General features: G+C 33.4%; 1 protein-coding gene across 1 annotated transcript; it reads left to right on the top strand.

Moving 5' to 3' along the window:
• The first annotated feature begins 261 nt into the window (after window positions 1-261).
• LOC132758419 (succinate--hydroxymethylglutarate CoA-transferase-like) lies at window positions 262-17,838 on the top strand. Its single transcript, XM_060750095.1, has 15 exons — window positions 262-380; window positions 1,047-1,111; window positions 1,637-1,742; window positions 2,896-2,969; window positions 3,574-3,659; window positions 5,724-5,774; window positions 6,222-6,342; window positions 6,969-7,060; window positions 8,110-8,253; window positions 10,513-10,608; window positions 11,168-11,239; window positions 11,847-11,944; window positions 12,594-12,696; window positions 14,313-14,376; window positions 17,393-17,838. The coding sequence occupies exons 1-15, from the start codon at window positions 307-309 to the stop codon at window positions 17,539-17,541; spliced, it is 1,395 nt and encodes a 464-aa protein (XP_060606078.1). The 5' UTR covers window positions 262-306; the 3' UTR covers window positions 17,542-17,838.
• The last annotated feature ends 195 nt before the right edge of the window (window positions 17,839-18,033 follow it).

The raw sequence follows: 18,033 nt of genomic DNA on the forward strand, positions 1-18,033 counted from the left end.
CGTCAAAATATACTGTTAGTTTTTTTACGAAGAAATCGTCATCATCAGCATCATTATCATCATCATCATCATCATCATCATCATCATTATTATTATTACTATTATTATTATTATTATTATTATTATTATTATTATTATTATTATTATTATTATTAATAATATTATTATTATTATTATTCTACTGCTCATTAAACAACACATTGTACAGACATACTATATTCGATGCATCTTCAGTTGTAACCTTTATAGACTGGAATACCAAGTAAAGGGCAAAGGGAAATTTTCAACACGTTTACGCACTGCACAATGGACGGGCCTCATTATTTCAAGTCCATTCCAAGGGAAACAACTACGAAAAACAATTCAGGTAAACAACGAAGGTAAGACCTTTTAAATTTTACTTCTCCGTGTAAAATGTTATTTTTAATGCAATTCATGTGAATAGGACAGTATGCATGCTTGGTCAAAATAAGCTTCGGTAGCTTTCAAGTACGTAATTTTAATGTGCTTTTATTTATCTTTTGAAATAACGGTCTACGTTGCGCAGATATTCTAAATAATGACATTCAAGATAGATAAACCGCGGTTACTTACCTTAGACGCCGATATTAACCAGTTTTGGTCATTTCACAATGCGACTGTTAGTCAGGTCTTTAAGTTATCTTTTCAAAAGTGCACGCACCTTTTTATTCCTTTAAATTGATTAAACTTATTACTCTTGGAAAGAATTCAGTCAATTAACAGACAAGACGCCAGACGCCTACTTATATTATACATTGTATATGCATTTTAGAAATTATCTAAATGCCATAGTGAAAACTTCATTATTTTATTGATCATAGGTGATTTAGATTATCAACCTAAATTACTAGTATTTTACTTGTATATACAAATATGCATGACTGTAATATTGACCCGTATGTTATAAAAAAAATACATACCATTTCTAAATAAAAAAGTATACTGCAACTATTGAAAATCAAATGTTAATGAGAAGTATATGTATAATTTATGTTTAACATGGTTTTTATCTTTTGTATTCCTAGTCACGTAATGATGACGGCATGTTGGGCTTGTCTTTCAGTCAGGGGTCACTTACTGAATAAAGCAGGTGAACTCTTTCTTGTATAATTAAACCGGCTCATATATACTCTTTAATAATTATACAGATTTACATGTATTAGTTTTGAGCAAATTACTAAATAGGAATAGTGTAGTATTTTTGCATGTTTTGTTAATAAAAAAACCCCGAAAATGGGGGTAATCTTGTTATTGAAGACAATATAATATTAAAGACCTCATTAAACTACAGTACTAAGTTCACCCTTTCCTGTTAAAGCAGCATGCATGTTTGCAGATTAATGACAATTTTTTAAATCTTATCTTTCTTGGTCATTGTCGTATATTATACAGAATATACATTATACATCAGTTCAAGATGCAGACCAGAATATGGATATTTTGTTGGAAACTACATTATAGATCTTTTATTAGCTGTGTTATGTAGGTCCCCTATGTTGCTGATATTTAATTACCCAATTTGAGTACTTCGTGACCCGGTCGATTTCCATGTGATTTTTTCATGTACGTATTATCAGTGACTTTCCTTCTTTATGTATTATCTATTATTTTTTAGTACGCTGCACCGTGATAAGGAAATATCAGGCTAGGTACAAGAATAACGCCAGTGTCGAGCTACAGAAAGGTCCATTAAACGGCACGAGAATTCTCGACTTAAGCAGGTATTATATAATAATGAGCCGTGTCATGACAAAACCAACATAACGGGTTTGCGACCAGCATGGATCCAGACCAGCCTGCGCATCCGCGCAGTCTGATCAGGATCCATGCTGTTCGCTTACAAACCCTGTTACAAGTAGAGAAACTGATAGCGAACCCATTATGTTGGTTTTGTCATGACACGGCTCAATTATCATAATATAAATTATTTCCCTTTAAATTTCAGCAAGATGTGATGTTACTTTTCATCCATGATATGCTCGTATTAATCCGGAATCTCTTTATTAAGAACATTAAGGATGTCATGTAGGAAAGTGATGGCTGTTTACTGTTCACAGGCATCATCCCTTTACACGCAATGACTATTTAAAAGTTCATCTTAATTGTTACAAAGAAAGATGGGGCGCTAATGGCTGGGTGGTTAAGGTCGTTGATTCCAAACTATTTTCTAGTTATACACCGCTGTGGGTTCAAGACCCGCTCCTCTTACGTCCTTTCATCTGAGAAAGCTAACCACTATCCATACAGCTAGCCTACGGTGCGTTGATGACTTTTCTGAAATAATGCTCGTATTGAGTTGCACATGAGATCTTCCTCCGTCAGTAAAGCTGGGAAGTGACCATATGACCATTCCATTGTCGGAGAGACTAACTACCCAATAGCAAAACGACAGTACTTACATATTTCAGTAAATTTGGACTACAAAAACATGTCGATGTCTCTCGGCAGAGAGTAAACATACATTTGTGAACTGTCATCCAAATAACATATAATGGGCAAACTATAATGGGTGACTTATTGACATTTGTTTATTATAGGTCTTCAATTATTTTATTCTTCACTGTTCGCTTTTCAGTATTTTGAAGGTTTCCATTGAAAGGGCGTGTCTATTTAAAATTTCGAGGGTGGTGAAGGTTAATAAAAATAGAAATACCTGACTGATGAATTCAGTATTTCTTTCATTCGAATGAGCAAAATTATTCCATATATTAAGGGCGTAGTTTGTATGACATCTCGTTTGTAATTTTTGAACCTCCTAAACCGGTAAAATAAGGTTTGAAATACATATTTGATAAACTTTGGTGTCATTTAGTATGGCAATTTTCGGTAAGAAACTTAATATCACTACATCAATTTGATTGATATGTTTTGCAGGGTGTTGGCAGGTCCATATTGTTCAATGATTTTGGGGGATCTTGGAGCCGATGTTATAAAAGTTGAAAATCCAGGTTAGTTGTCATCTATTTATACAAATATTTGTCTGCTATTAAGTGTAGGTAATGTTCAGATAAATAGGCCGTTGAGCCGCTCTGCGTTGTTCTGCGTTTAGATGGTAAGGAGCTGTATGGTAATTGGAATCTGTTAAATCTATTGAAATTCATTATATATTTGTTTCGTTTTAGTATGCAAGTGGTACAAAATAGTGAAACTTACAGTATACCAGATAAATATATATCTGAAAGGCAAAACAAACTGCCTTAACCTAATAATTATTATCAGTATCTTTTAGCTGATAAACCTTAAAATCCGAGCAGTTAAGGTCACTCAGATCAAAGCTCTTGCCCATCAGATCGCGGTTCGAGCTTTGAAACTGCCCAAGATGGCCGATGAATAAAGAGCAGATATTTTGCCATGGTGTCTTAGGTACCTGGATATCTAATTAGCTCTTACCACGCTAAATATTTTAAATGAACTTGTCAATTTTTCAATCTAGGCAAAAAAATTATATATATATAGGGAAAATATGTACCGACCGAATATTATAGTGTAGATATACTGCAGTATAGGGCATGTTCAGAGATGGATTTTTGAAATAATCATTTTGGTTTATAGATGGCGGGGATGACACGAGGTTCTGGGGTCCACCATTTTGTGGCTCCGAAAGTGCTTACTTCCTGTCCGTGAACAGAAACAAGCGGGTAAATACATGTATTTGGGAAAAAAGTTCTAGTAAAATTAAGTATTCATTTGGTAGTTATGATAGAGATTTAGCAGAGAATTTTAGGTGCGTCACATGATGGGCGTATAAATCGGCAACGTTCTCTTTTTGTAGGCTACTTTTTACATGTATAAATACATCTATATGTACATGGATCATCATAAGACTGCAAAAAAGATGTCTGAGAACGAAGTTAAACAGAAATTTATTTGATTTTTTATGTACATAGTGTGTTATCAAATTCAAAATACGTCAATGTCAAATTAACAATTCCAGGACAATGAACTACACTGATCAACTGTAGACGACAATAAAAGATATTGATATTGAAAGGAATGTCATTTGACATTTAGATTATTAAAGTTTGTCTTTTGACATTTAGAAAAGTAACGTCTATGTCATTTCACAATTAGATTTTTAACGTCTTTAAGAAATCCGGTCTATTCCTCATCTCGTGATATAAAATATGCATTATGGTACATGTAATTTTTATAACCAATTTATTTGACTCTTTTATATGGAAAGTCATGCCTGTCTTATATGTTTATGATTACAAATCTTCAGTATATGGTATCAAAGTAGCCATGTACGGAACCAGATGTCTTTATGTGAAACCGAATTATCAATATATTACTTCATTTTATAAAATATGAACATATGAAACCAGTTGATAAATGTAAAAATTAGTTAATGTGTTGATAATTCGGATTCATATAAGGAAGATATCTGGTTCCATATATGGCTACTTTGGTACCATATATTGAAGAATTGGTATCATATAATGAGAAAATCAACTTATGTTTTGCTTACTTGATTTCATACACTGACGGCATGGTTTCATATATTCACTTTCATTTAATTAGGTGTTTTCAATTCATATAAAGTCGAAGTGCACTTATATATAATTCACATGGTTATATCAATTTAAATAAACAAAAACAATATAAAACAGCCATGGCTTTCCATATCTTAAATAGTCTTATTGTAATTATCTGACGTTTTAACTCTTTTTTTCTTGTAAGCTCCACTGTTGGGAGAAAAAAAAAGATCTTTTGTCACTACCCTCTCGTGGGCGTTGACGTTGATTAACCTTTCCTCTAAGGTCCATTTTCTTAGATACCGGCATAACTATTCGTATACACGTTTTGTTGTCATAAAATTGCACACTTTTTAAAGGGCAAATGGTTCCTATAACTATTTCTTTTTTCAAAATGCCGTTTTTTAATTTAGAATTTTGTTTTGCTCTTGTTAATCTTATTTCGTTATGGTCCTTTTCTCAGATTTTATCAGTTATTCACTATAAACTCGGTATACATGTTTACTTTTAAATATGACACAACTACAGAAGGACACATAAATATCATTTTTGCAAAGTTATTGCCCTTTTTTGCAAAGGTCAATATCTCAAAGACTTTTGAAGTTTATCTCTTCAAACTTGGGATACTTATTCAATTTTTTAAAATTTGAATGCATTTGCTAAGGGACTAGACTGGTTACCATGTAATACAGTTTTGCTCAGTTATGCCCCCTTTTTTCACTTAGAAGTTTGGGTTTCCCTTTTATGAGGTAAGTCTGCATTTCTCATTAAATATCAAAGATTAATGCATGGAGTACTTGTTCACTGTATAGCTAAGCGGCAGAAAATCCTGAATGCGATTTTTTGGATTATATTTTGATTTTAATTTAGAATAATTACCTTGTTCTCAAAAACCGTTTAAGGTATTTACTTCAAACTTTTTTTGAAGAGTAAGCCTTCCAAACACTTCTGCAGGATTATGGCCCTTTTACTAGCGTGCTCTGCAGAATTATGGCCCTTTTACTTGCGTGCTCTGCAGAATTATGGCCCTTTTACTAGCGTGCTCTCTGTGGTGAAAGTCACGTAAGGTAAAAACACGTGGCTAGACTGATGCCATTGCAAGTTTTAGGCCCTTTCCGGCGATTTGCATCGAAAATGGGGTTGATCTTTTATTATGTGATGTGAATTAAACATAGCAACATAATTAAAAAAAAAATTAAAAAAAAATCATTTCATCTATATTTTCAGAGTGTCTGTGTAAATATTCGTGAAAAAGAAGGCCAGGAGCTGATTAAACAGGTAGCGGTTAGGTGACGTCATTAATACTCAATAATTCTAGTTTTTTGTTGACCATGCAGATATGTTTGAATTGTGTTAATCAAGGGATTGTATGTCTGTTGAAGTGTATTGACTGATCACATTGATCATATTCTAGAGTAACTGTGGATATGCATAGTTATTGAACAGATGCGAACTTCTGAATTCTTTTTCGATATTGACCGACCGCTTATACTTCAATTACCGAATCATTATATCATTGATCATTGCAGCTGCAAAATTAATTGGAACGTTATTTAAAACCGTTTTTACATCTGGTAGATAAATGAATATTGTATCTGAAAAGAAAAGAAAAAAACCCTACAATTAATGGTCTGATACTGTACTGTTTTCAGTCGTTCTCTAAAGTTTAGATACATACGATGACTCTGTCCGACCAGAAACACACAAGTTGTTGTTTTTTTCCAGTTAGCCAAGAAAAGCGACGTTCTCCTTGAAAATTATATTCCAGGAAAACTGTCTGAATTTAACCTTGGGTATGAACACATTGCCGAAATAGCTCCCCATCTTGTTTATTGCTCCATAACAGGTGAGATTCTTTCAATTTTTACCCTCATAGATTTGTGCTAATCTTGGAATAGCCCAACAGACAGCACGGATATTAAGACTGGTTTGCTCACTCAAAAAGGATTCAATAACATACAAATATTTATCAATTCTTGCATATTGAAACTTAGATGATTGAATCGTTTGATGATTGAGCCGTAGACGATTGAATCCGTAGATGATGGAATCCGTAGATGATTTGATCCGTAAAAACCGTTGATAATTGAATTGTTTGACGATTGAATCGTTATACATGTGTGTGATTAAATTCGATTATTGAATCCGTCGATAATCAACTACAGATTCATCCGTAGATGATTGAATCCGTAGATGCTTGATTCAACTTGCCTCTTAAAGTGTCCGAATACAAATGTGAAATTTTTTTTCTGACTTAATCTCGCTTAATTATCTAAATGTCTATATCAATTATATATTTTGAACTTTTTCTGGTTTTGAAATAGAGCATTCCGTCCATTGTCAAACGTATTGTTTATTGTCGTGTCAAGTCATTGTTTTTTTTCTATTTCGTATTATGTTTACCAACTTAAATAAGTAATGTACCAATGACGGACACATCATGTGCTCAAACCTTTGATTTATTGTTACCAGGGTATGGTCAGACTGGACCGGATGCCAAACGGGCTGGATATGACGTCATCGTAGCAGCCACCGGGGGATTAACTCATATTACAGGACCCGAGGTGATATGGTTTTTGTTATTTTGATAACCATTTTTTTTGGAAGCATAAATCTAATTATTGGATTAGTTGATGACTTGATCATATTTGGTTAAATTAAAGCCCATTGTTTTACCACATAATAATTATTATAACGCCATCACGTAATGTATGGAGCGTTATTCTGGACTCATATTTTGTTTGGTAAATGTTTTACTGGTACCAAATAAATAGCTCTTTGCGACACCCTTTATTCAGATCGATAATGGAATGAAAACTGAAGATCGTGGACATAAATTTATCCTGTTGTATCGTTTCTTGTTTGTTAGCTACAATAACAAACTTGTGATTTTTCCCCCGGAAAATGTTCCGAATCCAGTTATTAGTGATTTCCTCCCGGTGAAGTGTTTAATATCCCATGTTTATACATGTATACATTGCTTAGGCCAGTCTTGAAAATATCTTTGTTTACGCTCTCGCGACCCATGCTAGTTTTGGTAGGGTAGGGATGCAGTAAAATATTTTTATTGTTAGCAGTATATATATTTTTAAAAAAGAAGATATTTGTATTGTCAGTGTATATACAAAGATGATTAAAACCTCCAAATTTTGAAAGTTTTATACATTTAACATGTGTATATATACATGTACAATACCAATAAAGCATACGAAAAGTAACGAATATAAAATGCGGTTCTCATTGACAAACTCTTTTTCCATGTTAAGAAAATAATTTCTTAATGATTTTTGTGGCAGGTAGCAATAGTTTTTATTAGGCCTAGCAATATTAACATGGTAAACAGAAAAAAACAAACAAAATACCGGAAAAACAACAACAACAAAAAAAGGAAAAAGTCTAGAACTAGAAAAAAATAACAATGTAACTTTATGTCTTTATCCGTCAAACTCCGAAAAAGGCCCCATGAAGCACACTGAAGATTTTTGTTTGTGAAATAATAAAAATACCCTAAGATGTAAACATTGTTTTAGGACTTTTGTATTTTGTTTGTTTGATTGATTTACCCATGCCATCGCAGGGAGCATAATTTGCTTAAATTTTATAAAATCCACAGGGTGGCGAACCATGTAAAGTTGGCGTGGCTATGACAGACTTATCGACGGGTTTGTACGCATACGGGTCAATTTTGGCAGCGCTTTTACATCGGTCTAAAACAGGGCGTGGCCAGCATATTGATTGTAATTTATTGTCAACTCAGGTTTGTTCTATCATTTTTTTCAAGCTATACAACAAATAATGTTATTAAATGTTCGTCTTATATCAAAATTGAGGACCTCGTGACCAACTGATCAAGGTCGCTAAATTCAAATAAGTTCGAATTTCGATGGCATTTTTTATTATTTCAAGTGAAAAATTTATAGCGGCAGTTGATTGTTCTACCCTTACTGCCTTTTAGGATAACCTTGAACTCTTCAGAATAAAACTATTCAAATTCAGCATCACGTTTAATTTGAGATAAATGTGACCTAAATACAAGTAACTTAGTTCAAAATAAACCACTTAGACACGTTGCACATATGCTATCAAACTAAATGTATCTTTTGAATAAACCAGATTTGACAATTTCTACCCACACACCGCCTACCCTAAGCCAATCAAAACGGAAAATTAATACCACATGATAACAAAATGGACGGCACCACGCGGCATGCCATCAGCCATTTTTAGCTCGACTTTTCTATGAAAAGGGGAGCTATCCTACTCGCCCCGGCGTCGGCGTCGGCGTCGGCGTCGGCGTTAGCGTCGGCGTTGGCGTCACACCTTGGTTAAGTTTTTCGTACCACCCCACTTTATTTCAGAAGTATTACAAGTATGGCTTTGAAACTTACCATACTTGTTCACCATCATAACCTCCATCTACAGACAAGAGTACATAACTCTGTCAAGGTTTTTGACAGAATTATGGCCCTTTTTTGACTTAGAAAGTGTATTGAGCTTGGTTAAGTTTTTTGTACCACCTCACTTTATTTCAAAACCATTGGAGGTATTGCTTTGAAACTGACCATACTTGTTTACCATCACGACCTTCATCAACAGACAAGAGGACATAACTCTGTCAAGGTTTTTGACAGAATTATGCCCCTTTTTGACTTAGAAAATACATTGAATATGGGTAAAATCCACTTATTGCCTTAACCCTTTGAGATATTGCTTTGAAACTTTTAATGCTATTTCACATCATTACCCCCATCTGTACGCAAGAGAAGGTAACTCTGTCAAGGATTTGTTTTAAAAATTAAGGCCTTTTATCGACTTAGAATCTTGGTTAAGTTTTTAGTACCAGTCCACTTTTTGACTGAACTGTTTGAGATATTAATTTGAAAGTTGGAATACTTGTTTACAATCATGATTCCCAAACATGTCCAGGAGAAGGTAATTCTGTCAAAGATTTTATTTGAATTATGGCCCTTAACTGTCAATGTTTTGTATTATAGGCAAGCACTAAAAAACTTAAAAAATCTAAAAAAATTCATTCCTATCCACTTGTTCACTTTACCATAAATTATGTCATATAAACATTGCTGTAATATTCAAGGGTATCAAACAACTAGTTCACTTTAAAAATACAGAGATTCTTGTATTGCCTTTTACTGCAAAAACTTTTTTTATTGGCAAGCAATAAAAAAGTCGAGCGCGCTGTCTTACGGACAGCTCTTGTTTGTCGGGTTGCCTATATATAGAACTGAAATACTAACTTGATGCACGAAGTTCGAAACCATTGTGTAGGTTTCTTCGGGGTAAACAATATATGGAATGTTTCTCTTAAAATAAGAAACATTAGCTCTATTGTTCATGAAGGAAATATTTTTTTCGAATATCTGCCTGAACGCCGATTCTTAGCATTTTCGATATGCTAATACTTTTTATGGTATACCATTCCTCTTAACCTTAAAATCGTTTACCATAACAACTCTAAATAATGTCACTGACTTTAGAACTTCCCATTTCTATATCTAGGCGTTCCATTGTAAAAAAGCGGAAACTTTGTAGCCAATAATTAAAAGTGTCGTCAGACTGGAACTGTAGCTGGCCTGGCTTTATACTGGTTGCATAGGCAATCTATTATCACAAGGCTTTAAGTCATTCTCTGCGACCATAGGACATTGCATTTTGACATAACACTATAGCACGTGGTCGTAAAATAGAGACGATTTAGATTTAATGAATGGGAAGATTAGGATAAAATTTGCATTTAAATATTTTTAATTTGTATGCAAGTGTCCAATCCTTTCTACGCTAAATATCTGTAACGGTCTCGGTCATCTTTCAATCTATACAAAATCAATAATTATTTTTAAGAAAAATATAATCAAAATAAGTAAGGACAAAATCGTCAATATTACACCTTAAGATCTTGGCCTGCATTGGTAGAAGACCTGGTTTCAACTGCAGTCGGCATGATTTTAAGTTAAAGAATATTCTTTTATTGTTATTTATTATATACGTGTTTAAACAGGTAGCATCTCTAGTCAATATTGCCAGCAATTATTTAAATGCGGATATGGAAGCTCATAGACGAGGAACGTCACATCCGAGTATAGTTCCTTATCAGGTATCACATCGGTATTTCTCAATTTCTTTTATTTTTATTATTATTTTTTTTGACAAGCGTGCACCTCATCTCTTTACAATAAATATAAATATTCCCAATATTTACCCTGATGAGTATAATTGATATATAATTGACTTAATCTAACCTGATTTAAGATCTTTCTAATAATATCAGTATAGGTAGCTAAGCGCGACACAATTCTCATATTGTCACATAACTTTGCACAGACACATTTTTATATTGTCAGGTAACTTAGCGCAGATAATTTTCTGATATTGTCACGTAACAAAGCGCGGACGCAATTTTAAAATTGCTAAGTATTTAAGCGCACACAAATTGCTCATATTGCCTCGTAGCTTAGCGCAGACACATTTCTTATAATGTAATTCATTGCCATATAAACATGATAGATTCTTTCATAAACTAAAGAAACACTTTGTTTCCAACATAACAATATACTTATATCAGTTGCTAATTTGACTGTGTTCTAATACAGTGTTTTAGGCATTTGAGACCTTAATTTATTTAATGCCTGGTTATACATGTATTTCTGTTTTAGGCGTTTGAGACAGTAGATGGGTATGTCATGGCGGGAGCTGGTAATGATAAACAGTTTGAAATTCTTTGTAAGGTAAAAACATGTGCGAAGTTTGAGCCGCGTCACGACAAAACCAACATAGTGGGTTTGCGACCAGCATGGATCCAGACCAGCCTGCGCATCCGCGCAGTCTGATCAGGATCCATGCTGTTCGCTGTCAGTTTCTCCACTTGTAATAGAGTTGGTAAGCGAACAGCATGGATCCTGATCAGACTGCGCGGATGCGCAGGCTGGTCTGGATCCATGCTGGTCGCAAACCCACTATGTTGGTTTTGTCGTGACGCGGCTCATATGTAATTCTTTTCAACTCCGTAAATTATTTGATGGAGAACACTAAATGTATAGTTATATATCAATGTCGGACGCCATTTATCATGTAATTTTGATTTATTTTTTTTATTTAGAGAAATCGGCAGTTTGTAAATATTCTGAATTTTCTACATAATTATGTGTTTGTTCGGGATTCTTTCAGTAATTAATTGTTTTGAATATTTTATTAAAAGTTTAAAGGGAAAAATGATTTTTGTACACAATGAAAAATGATAAACATTTCAATGCAAATGAAAATGTTCAGCTTACTTATTATGATTCATATATGTTTTATCTTAAAAACTTACGAAAGAAAATAACGATTGTTTAGCGTATAGGTTTACCCGATGTTTGTGACAAACAAGATTATGCAACAAACAGACGGAGAGTACATAACAGGAAGTCGCTGATAGACATATTAAGCAAGAGGTAAACAATTTGAAAAAACACAGAACAACCATATAATAAACAAAAACAACAAAACAAAACTTCGAAAGAAAACAAGAACAACACATGTAGCAGAAACAACAAAAGCAATTATTATTAGCGTCTTAGTAAAAAAAAAAATTTTGTACACAATTCTGTAAGATTTATGACTAGTGTAAACTGTATCGCAGAGAACTTTTCTTTTTATAAATGATTTATGTTATAATGTGCAGGTCACTAAGGCTAAAATAGATCCCTGTTAAAGTTCCTAGATCATGACTGATTCCGTATATTAGATATTTGGTTAAAATCATCGAGGTCAAATGAGCCGCGTCATGACAACACCAACATAATGCATTTACGCAGGATCCACGCTGTTCGCTATCAGTTTATCTACTTGTAATAGGGTTTGTAAGCGAACAGCATGGACCCTGATCAGACTGCGCAGGCTGGTCTGGATCCATGCTGGTCGCAAACACATTATGTTGGTTTTGTCATGGCGTAGCTCAAATGTTCTTCATACATGTAGAACCTTACTTGTATTTATTGACTGGAGCTAAATGTTAAACTATTTCCACTATCTCTGTAGTTTAGCAATATTTTAGTGGTGTTAGACCGGTAATTGATATCATGATATTATTGTACGTTTTAGATTCAAATTAAAGACAACTTCTGATTGGTTGTGTGTATTGAGGGATTCTGGGATACCTTACGGACCAATCAACAATATGCAGCAAGTTTTCTCCGATCCTCAGGTTTGTCAATTATTTCATTTTGGATATAATCTATTCTCTTATTTTTGATATTTTCTAGAAACTTATTTTATAGTTTCACCAGATTTACAATAAAGAGTCAACTTTGGCCATTTTAGGCGTTTTTTTACGGTTTTCCGGTTTCTGTTTCTCTATATTTTATTGTTCTTAACTTGCCAGATATTGCTGAATTTGTGTACAGGACTTGCCCAGCTTTAAGTTTGCTATTTCAAAGGGGTTTCAATGGCTATTCTTACTCTAGGCAAGTGACTTTCACTGTTTGTTCATAAAAACTGACTCTAGGCAAGTGACTTTCACTGGTAGTTTAAAAAACTGACTCCAGGCAAGTGACTTTCACTGTTTGTTCATAAAAACTGACTCTAGGCAAGTGACTTTCACTGTTTGTTCATAAAAACTGACTCTAGGCAAGTGACTTTCACTCTTTGTTCATAAAAACTGACTCTAGGCAAGTGACTTTCACTGGTAGTTTAAAAAAACTGAACTCTAGGCAAGTGACTTTCACTGTTTGTTCATAAAAACTGACTCTAGGCAAGTCAGTTTCACTGATAGTTTAAACAACTGACTCTAGGCAAGTGACTTTCACTGTTTGTTCATAAAAAACTGACTCTAGGCAAGTCACTTTCACTGGTAGTTTAAAAAACTGAATCTAGGCAAGTGACTTTCACTGTTTGTTCATAAAAACTGACTCTAGGCAAGTGACTTTCACTGTTTGTTCATAAAAACTGACTCTAGGCAAGTTACTTTAAACTGTTTGTTCATAAAAACTGACTCTAGGCAAGTGACTTTCACTGTTTGTTCATAAAAACTGACTCTAGGCAAGTGACTTTCACTGTTTGTTCATAAAAACTGACTCTAGGCAAGTGACTTTCACTATTTATTCATAAAAACTGACTCTAGGCAAGTGACTTTCACTGTTTGTTTATAAAAACTGACTCTAGGCAGTGACTTTCACTGTTTGTTCATAAAAACTGACTCTAGGCAAGTGACTTTCACTGTTTGTTCATAAAAAAACTAACTAGAGGCAAGTCAGTTTCACTGGAGTCGATAAAAACAAGCTAGTATTCACAAGTGATCAAAACTGTAAAACTGTATCTAAAATGCATTTTTGTTACAGATCGGAATTGTTTGATTAATGCTTAATATTACTTTTCGATACTTCCATAATGGCTGGGTAACTGATCAGTCTGCGACAGTAAATCAAAGAAACATGTATTATAATTACTTTGGGATACACATTTGCTTTCTTCTATAGTAGTGTTTTGGGATTTTTTATTGTTTCCGTCGTCCAAATCGTCTATTAGCGTCCAAATCGTTCTATTACAGTATTTTGAATGATGCTCCACTGAGAACCTTCCCTCTGAAATGTGGGTCTGTTTTTGACTCAGGCATGGTTCTTAATGGACTGTGTTCTTTAAACGCAAGTTTTCCTTGTTGACATTTGTCTCCATATTTTTCAGTATTGAAACCTAATATAGAATGTTTGTGAACTAGTGACCAAATCTAGTACATGTACTAGTAAAATAGAAGAGTGTCTCCCTTTTGTTTAAATACCAGAAGTCTCTAACTACATAAACGTAAATTATGATTTTTTTAAACAGGTGCTACATAACTGCATGATTCAGAAGATGGATCATCCTACAGCCGGGGATATACGTGTAGCAGGTAATACATATATAATATGTGTATATTTTGTGAGGATATTAACAGTATCTCGTTTAACAAGTCAATAGTGGTCTTTGTCCTGAAAAAAAAAACAAATATATTAATATTTCAATTCTTATTTTGATATCTAACCTTTACCTTGCAGATTTTTTTTATATTGACTTGTCCACCATCCATTGTTGGAACTGTCCATTATTAATAATTTGAATATCAAGGTGAAAATTTGATTGGTCACCTAACAGTATAGAGCCTGATCAGACTACGGTAGAACTGACTGACCTGGTTCTATACTGGTGGCAAAAAATTATCCGTTATGGGTTCATAATATCTATTTTTTAACTTGCTGTTCTCGAAAAATAGATTTTGTGATGCGCTTGAGACGTGTTACGGGATCAAATAAGTAAATAAAAAAGTTATTGAAAAACATTAAAAAGCTTTAAGATAAGGAAGATGTAAATTATTATTATAAACACGTTCGATAACGTAAAACAAGATAGTGGAACGCACAAAAGATTGTGGGTATAGACCGGAAAATGTTCTATTTTAAAGCTTCTTACCCCTCCGTATCATGACAATTTTAAGATTGTGACGTGTTCAAAATATAGGCATGTAGATTGAAAGTCAGCTTTGATGTCTGTAGCTCATATCCCAAAGTAAATAGGGGAAATCAGGAAAATATCTGATCAATATTTGCTGTTTAGAAAAGTGAAAAGGGGGATCGCGTCAATGGGAAAGATAAATAAGATGTATACTAACTACTACATAATTTGTTTGATTGACATATCTAGAGCAGATTTGTGTATTATCAACCATGCATGTACACATGTGTGGTGGTTGCGAGACACATTGTTATTCAGTCAGTCCAATCAGGATGGCAGTTTTCAAAACTAGCACCATGTTCCCTAGGTTTGTTATTTTTAAACGATAAAGGATGACTGCCAATGTCAAATGTTATAATTTGACCAAAATGAAAATAAAATAAAAAAATCTTTGGCGGCATTAGTAAAGACAGTTGCTTGGCCAAGCCGGATATTTTGTCCGACAATGTTGTCATATTGCAGCCTTCTACACAATGCTTCTGATTGTACACTGTCATGAATAGCCTTCTGCATTTTAAAGGCAAATAATTAAGTATGCTGAAAAAACAATCATGAACTATTAGTGATATAATCAGTTGATAACTGCCGAACATTTTATGTCGTTTCGACAGGGGCCGACAACTCGCCCAACGTTATAAAAAGGAGATCACATACACAAAGCAATATATTTGCATCTAGATAAGCAGATATGTAGATACTCAATATAAAAGCGGGCATAACATTCATAAAAATCACAAAAATAAACCTCCCATTTCAATTTAATAGCTGAATTTTAAGAACAAACTAATTATAATACATTGTCTTAAAGTAGTGTTCTGTCTATAGTAAAAATTCCTTGACACTGACAAAAATTGCGACGACTATTTCCGGAAAAGATACAGGATGTAATTGTGGACGTCATGAAGTTTGATTGGCATATTAATAATTACAGCAACAATTTGAATTATGAAAAAGTAATAAGTGGTCGGAGAATGATCACGAACAAAAATCAACTTTATACGAGAAAAACCTTTGAAGCTGTAATTTGACTAATTTCTTTTTCTTGTACAGGCTGATAATTCATTTATTGGCAACTGTAAGAGATAATTCCAAAGACTGAATTGTTATACAAAATGTTATGTATTGATGGAATTTATAAAGTCATGGGACAGTAAATATTAATGTTGGCAATGTTATATAATGTGCAAGTGTTATAAAAGCTTACTGCGGCGTTTTAATATTGACTCAATATTATTACTTGAACAATTTTAGAAAAAAATACATAAAGACATGTTACATATGGATTGTCTAAATTTTAGATTTACGGATCTAGATTGATAAATATCCACATCATAATATATTAAAGTTTTGGGAACAGAAAAATGATTTTGTTTCAGACGCTTATGATAATGACTTTTTTTCACTCACAAAATATACAACATATCTCATAATATAGATATAATTAGCAAAATGTTCAGTTATTGAAATGTGTATCTAAGTGATAATTAACGTGACGTTATTTGTGGAAAACTGTCGAATCACCAATACTACATTAAACCGCATTTGGCCGGTCAGATTTTCCTCTTTTTTATGCCACCACAGCAGAAAAACTAAAATTAAGACAGCCCATGTAATTTTGTGAGATGTCTTTATGTAACTTTTCTAAAACTGTTATATAGACTTAAAAAATCTAATTTTGAAAAACTACTTGTCCAATTTCAACCAAACTTGGCAGGATTTATTCTTTGGCAAAGGGCTTCTAATGTTGTTCAAAGAATTTGATTCCATACAAAAATATGGTTGCCATGGCAACCAAAAGGAATAATAATAAATTTAAAAAAATCTCAAAAAAAATCTCTTGTAAAGACTCACACGGCCTAGAACATAGATATTTTGCATAAAAGATTGTTTGGTAGACATCTACCAAGATTGTTAAAATTATAGCCTTTGGGTCACTACAAGGCTTGGAGCTTTGATATTTGGTATATAATATCATCTATAAGTCCTCTACAAAAGCTGTCTAAATTTGCCCCTGTTGTTAAAATTTTCTCTGCCCCTGCATAGTATAGATGTAAAATTGAACTTTGAAAATTGGAACAAATATATTCGCGTTAATATTCAATGGGTCTTTCCATATATATCCGAAACCATTAGAGTACAAATATCCTTTACAACAGAAAACCAGTTTGACTTCCCGCAGCAACTATCACATAATAGCCATAAATACATTTTCGATACGATACATTTGTTTGTATGTATGATTTTAAACCAGAATCTTATTATTTTCACATTTTGCGCATACATCAATGGTCCAGACGTGCATAAAATGTTATTACATGCAAACAGAAATATACAAAGTAAAGTAAAAGAAATGTTCTGTTTTTGACTTTGAATAATATCATATAACAACATTTTATTTTTTATTTATCATTTGATAGGTCCGGCTGTGAAATTTGGGGCTACAGATACTGTATTGAATCACGTTCCACCATTACTTGGAGAGCATACACGAGAGGTGTTGATGGAGTTGTTAGAGATGACGGATACTGATATAGACTGTCTTATAAAACAAGGGATAGTGAAATGACTCTAAAATGTGTTCGAAGAGTACAAGTATTAATACGTATACGGATCATATATACAGTATCAACATGTGTTTTATGCGCCCTAAAGAATGGTTTATAAGATTTCACACGTTGAGTTTGCAGTGCGCATTACTTAAAGGTCAGTGTTGAAAAGCTACCATCGTTCAAGCTTCATAAGTCCTGATTCCATTGAATATATCGTTATAATGGAGTCAGATCTTTACAATTCTCGGGCTTCTTATTTTCAGTATATTCGAAGATCACCAGTCTACGGATTCATGATTAGCGAATATATTTCTATAGCAGATCTTAATATAAACTTTTCGATACTACAACATTGCAAAGGTCATGTGGTCATTATTTTGTTATATTTATGCGACAAACATTCCCAAAATCCAAGCTGAAAGATTTGTTTTGTTCAAAGCTCTGCAGAATTAATAAAATTAAAACAATTTGAGTTGACTTTTGAACCTACTGGCTGATTGTTAATTATG

The sequence above is a fragment of the Ruditapes philippinarum genome, unplaced genomic scaffold, assembly GCF_026571515.1.
Source record: "Ruditapes philippinarum isolate M1 unplaced genomic scaffold, ASM2657151v2 ctg4316_1_1_1_1, whole genome shotgun sequence".
NCBI lineage: Eukaryota > Metazoa > Mollusca > Bivalvia > Venerida > Veneridae > Ruditapes > Ruditapes philippinarum.

Excerpts from the sequence above, each read along its gene's own strand:
- LOC132758419 (XM_060750095.1), top strand. The coding sequence starts at position 307 with ATGGACGGGCCTCATTATTTCAAGTCCATTCCAAGGGAAACAACTACG. Across the intron at positions 2,970-3,573 it reads TATAAAAGTTGAAAATCCAG|ATGGCGGGGATGACACGAGG; the intron begins GTTAGTTGTCAT and ends TTTGGTTTATAG. Across the intron at positions 11,240-11,846 it reads AGTTTGAAATTCTTTGTAAG|CGTATAGGTTTACCCGATGT; the intron begins GTAAAAACATGT and ends ACGATTGTTTAG.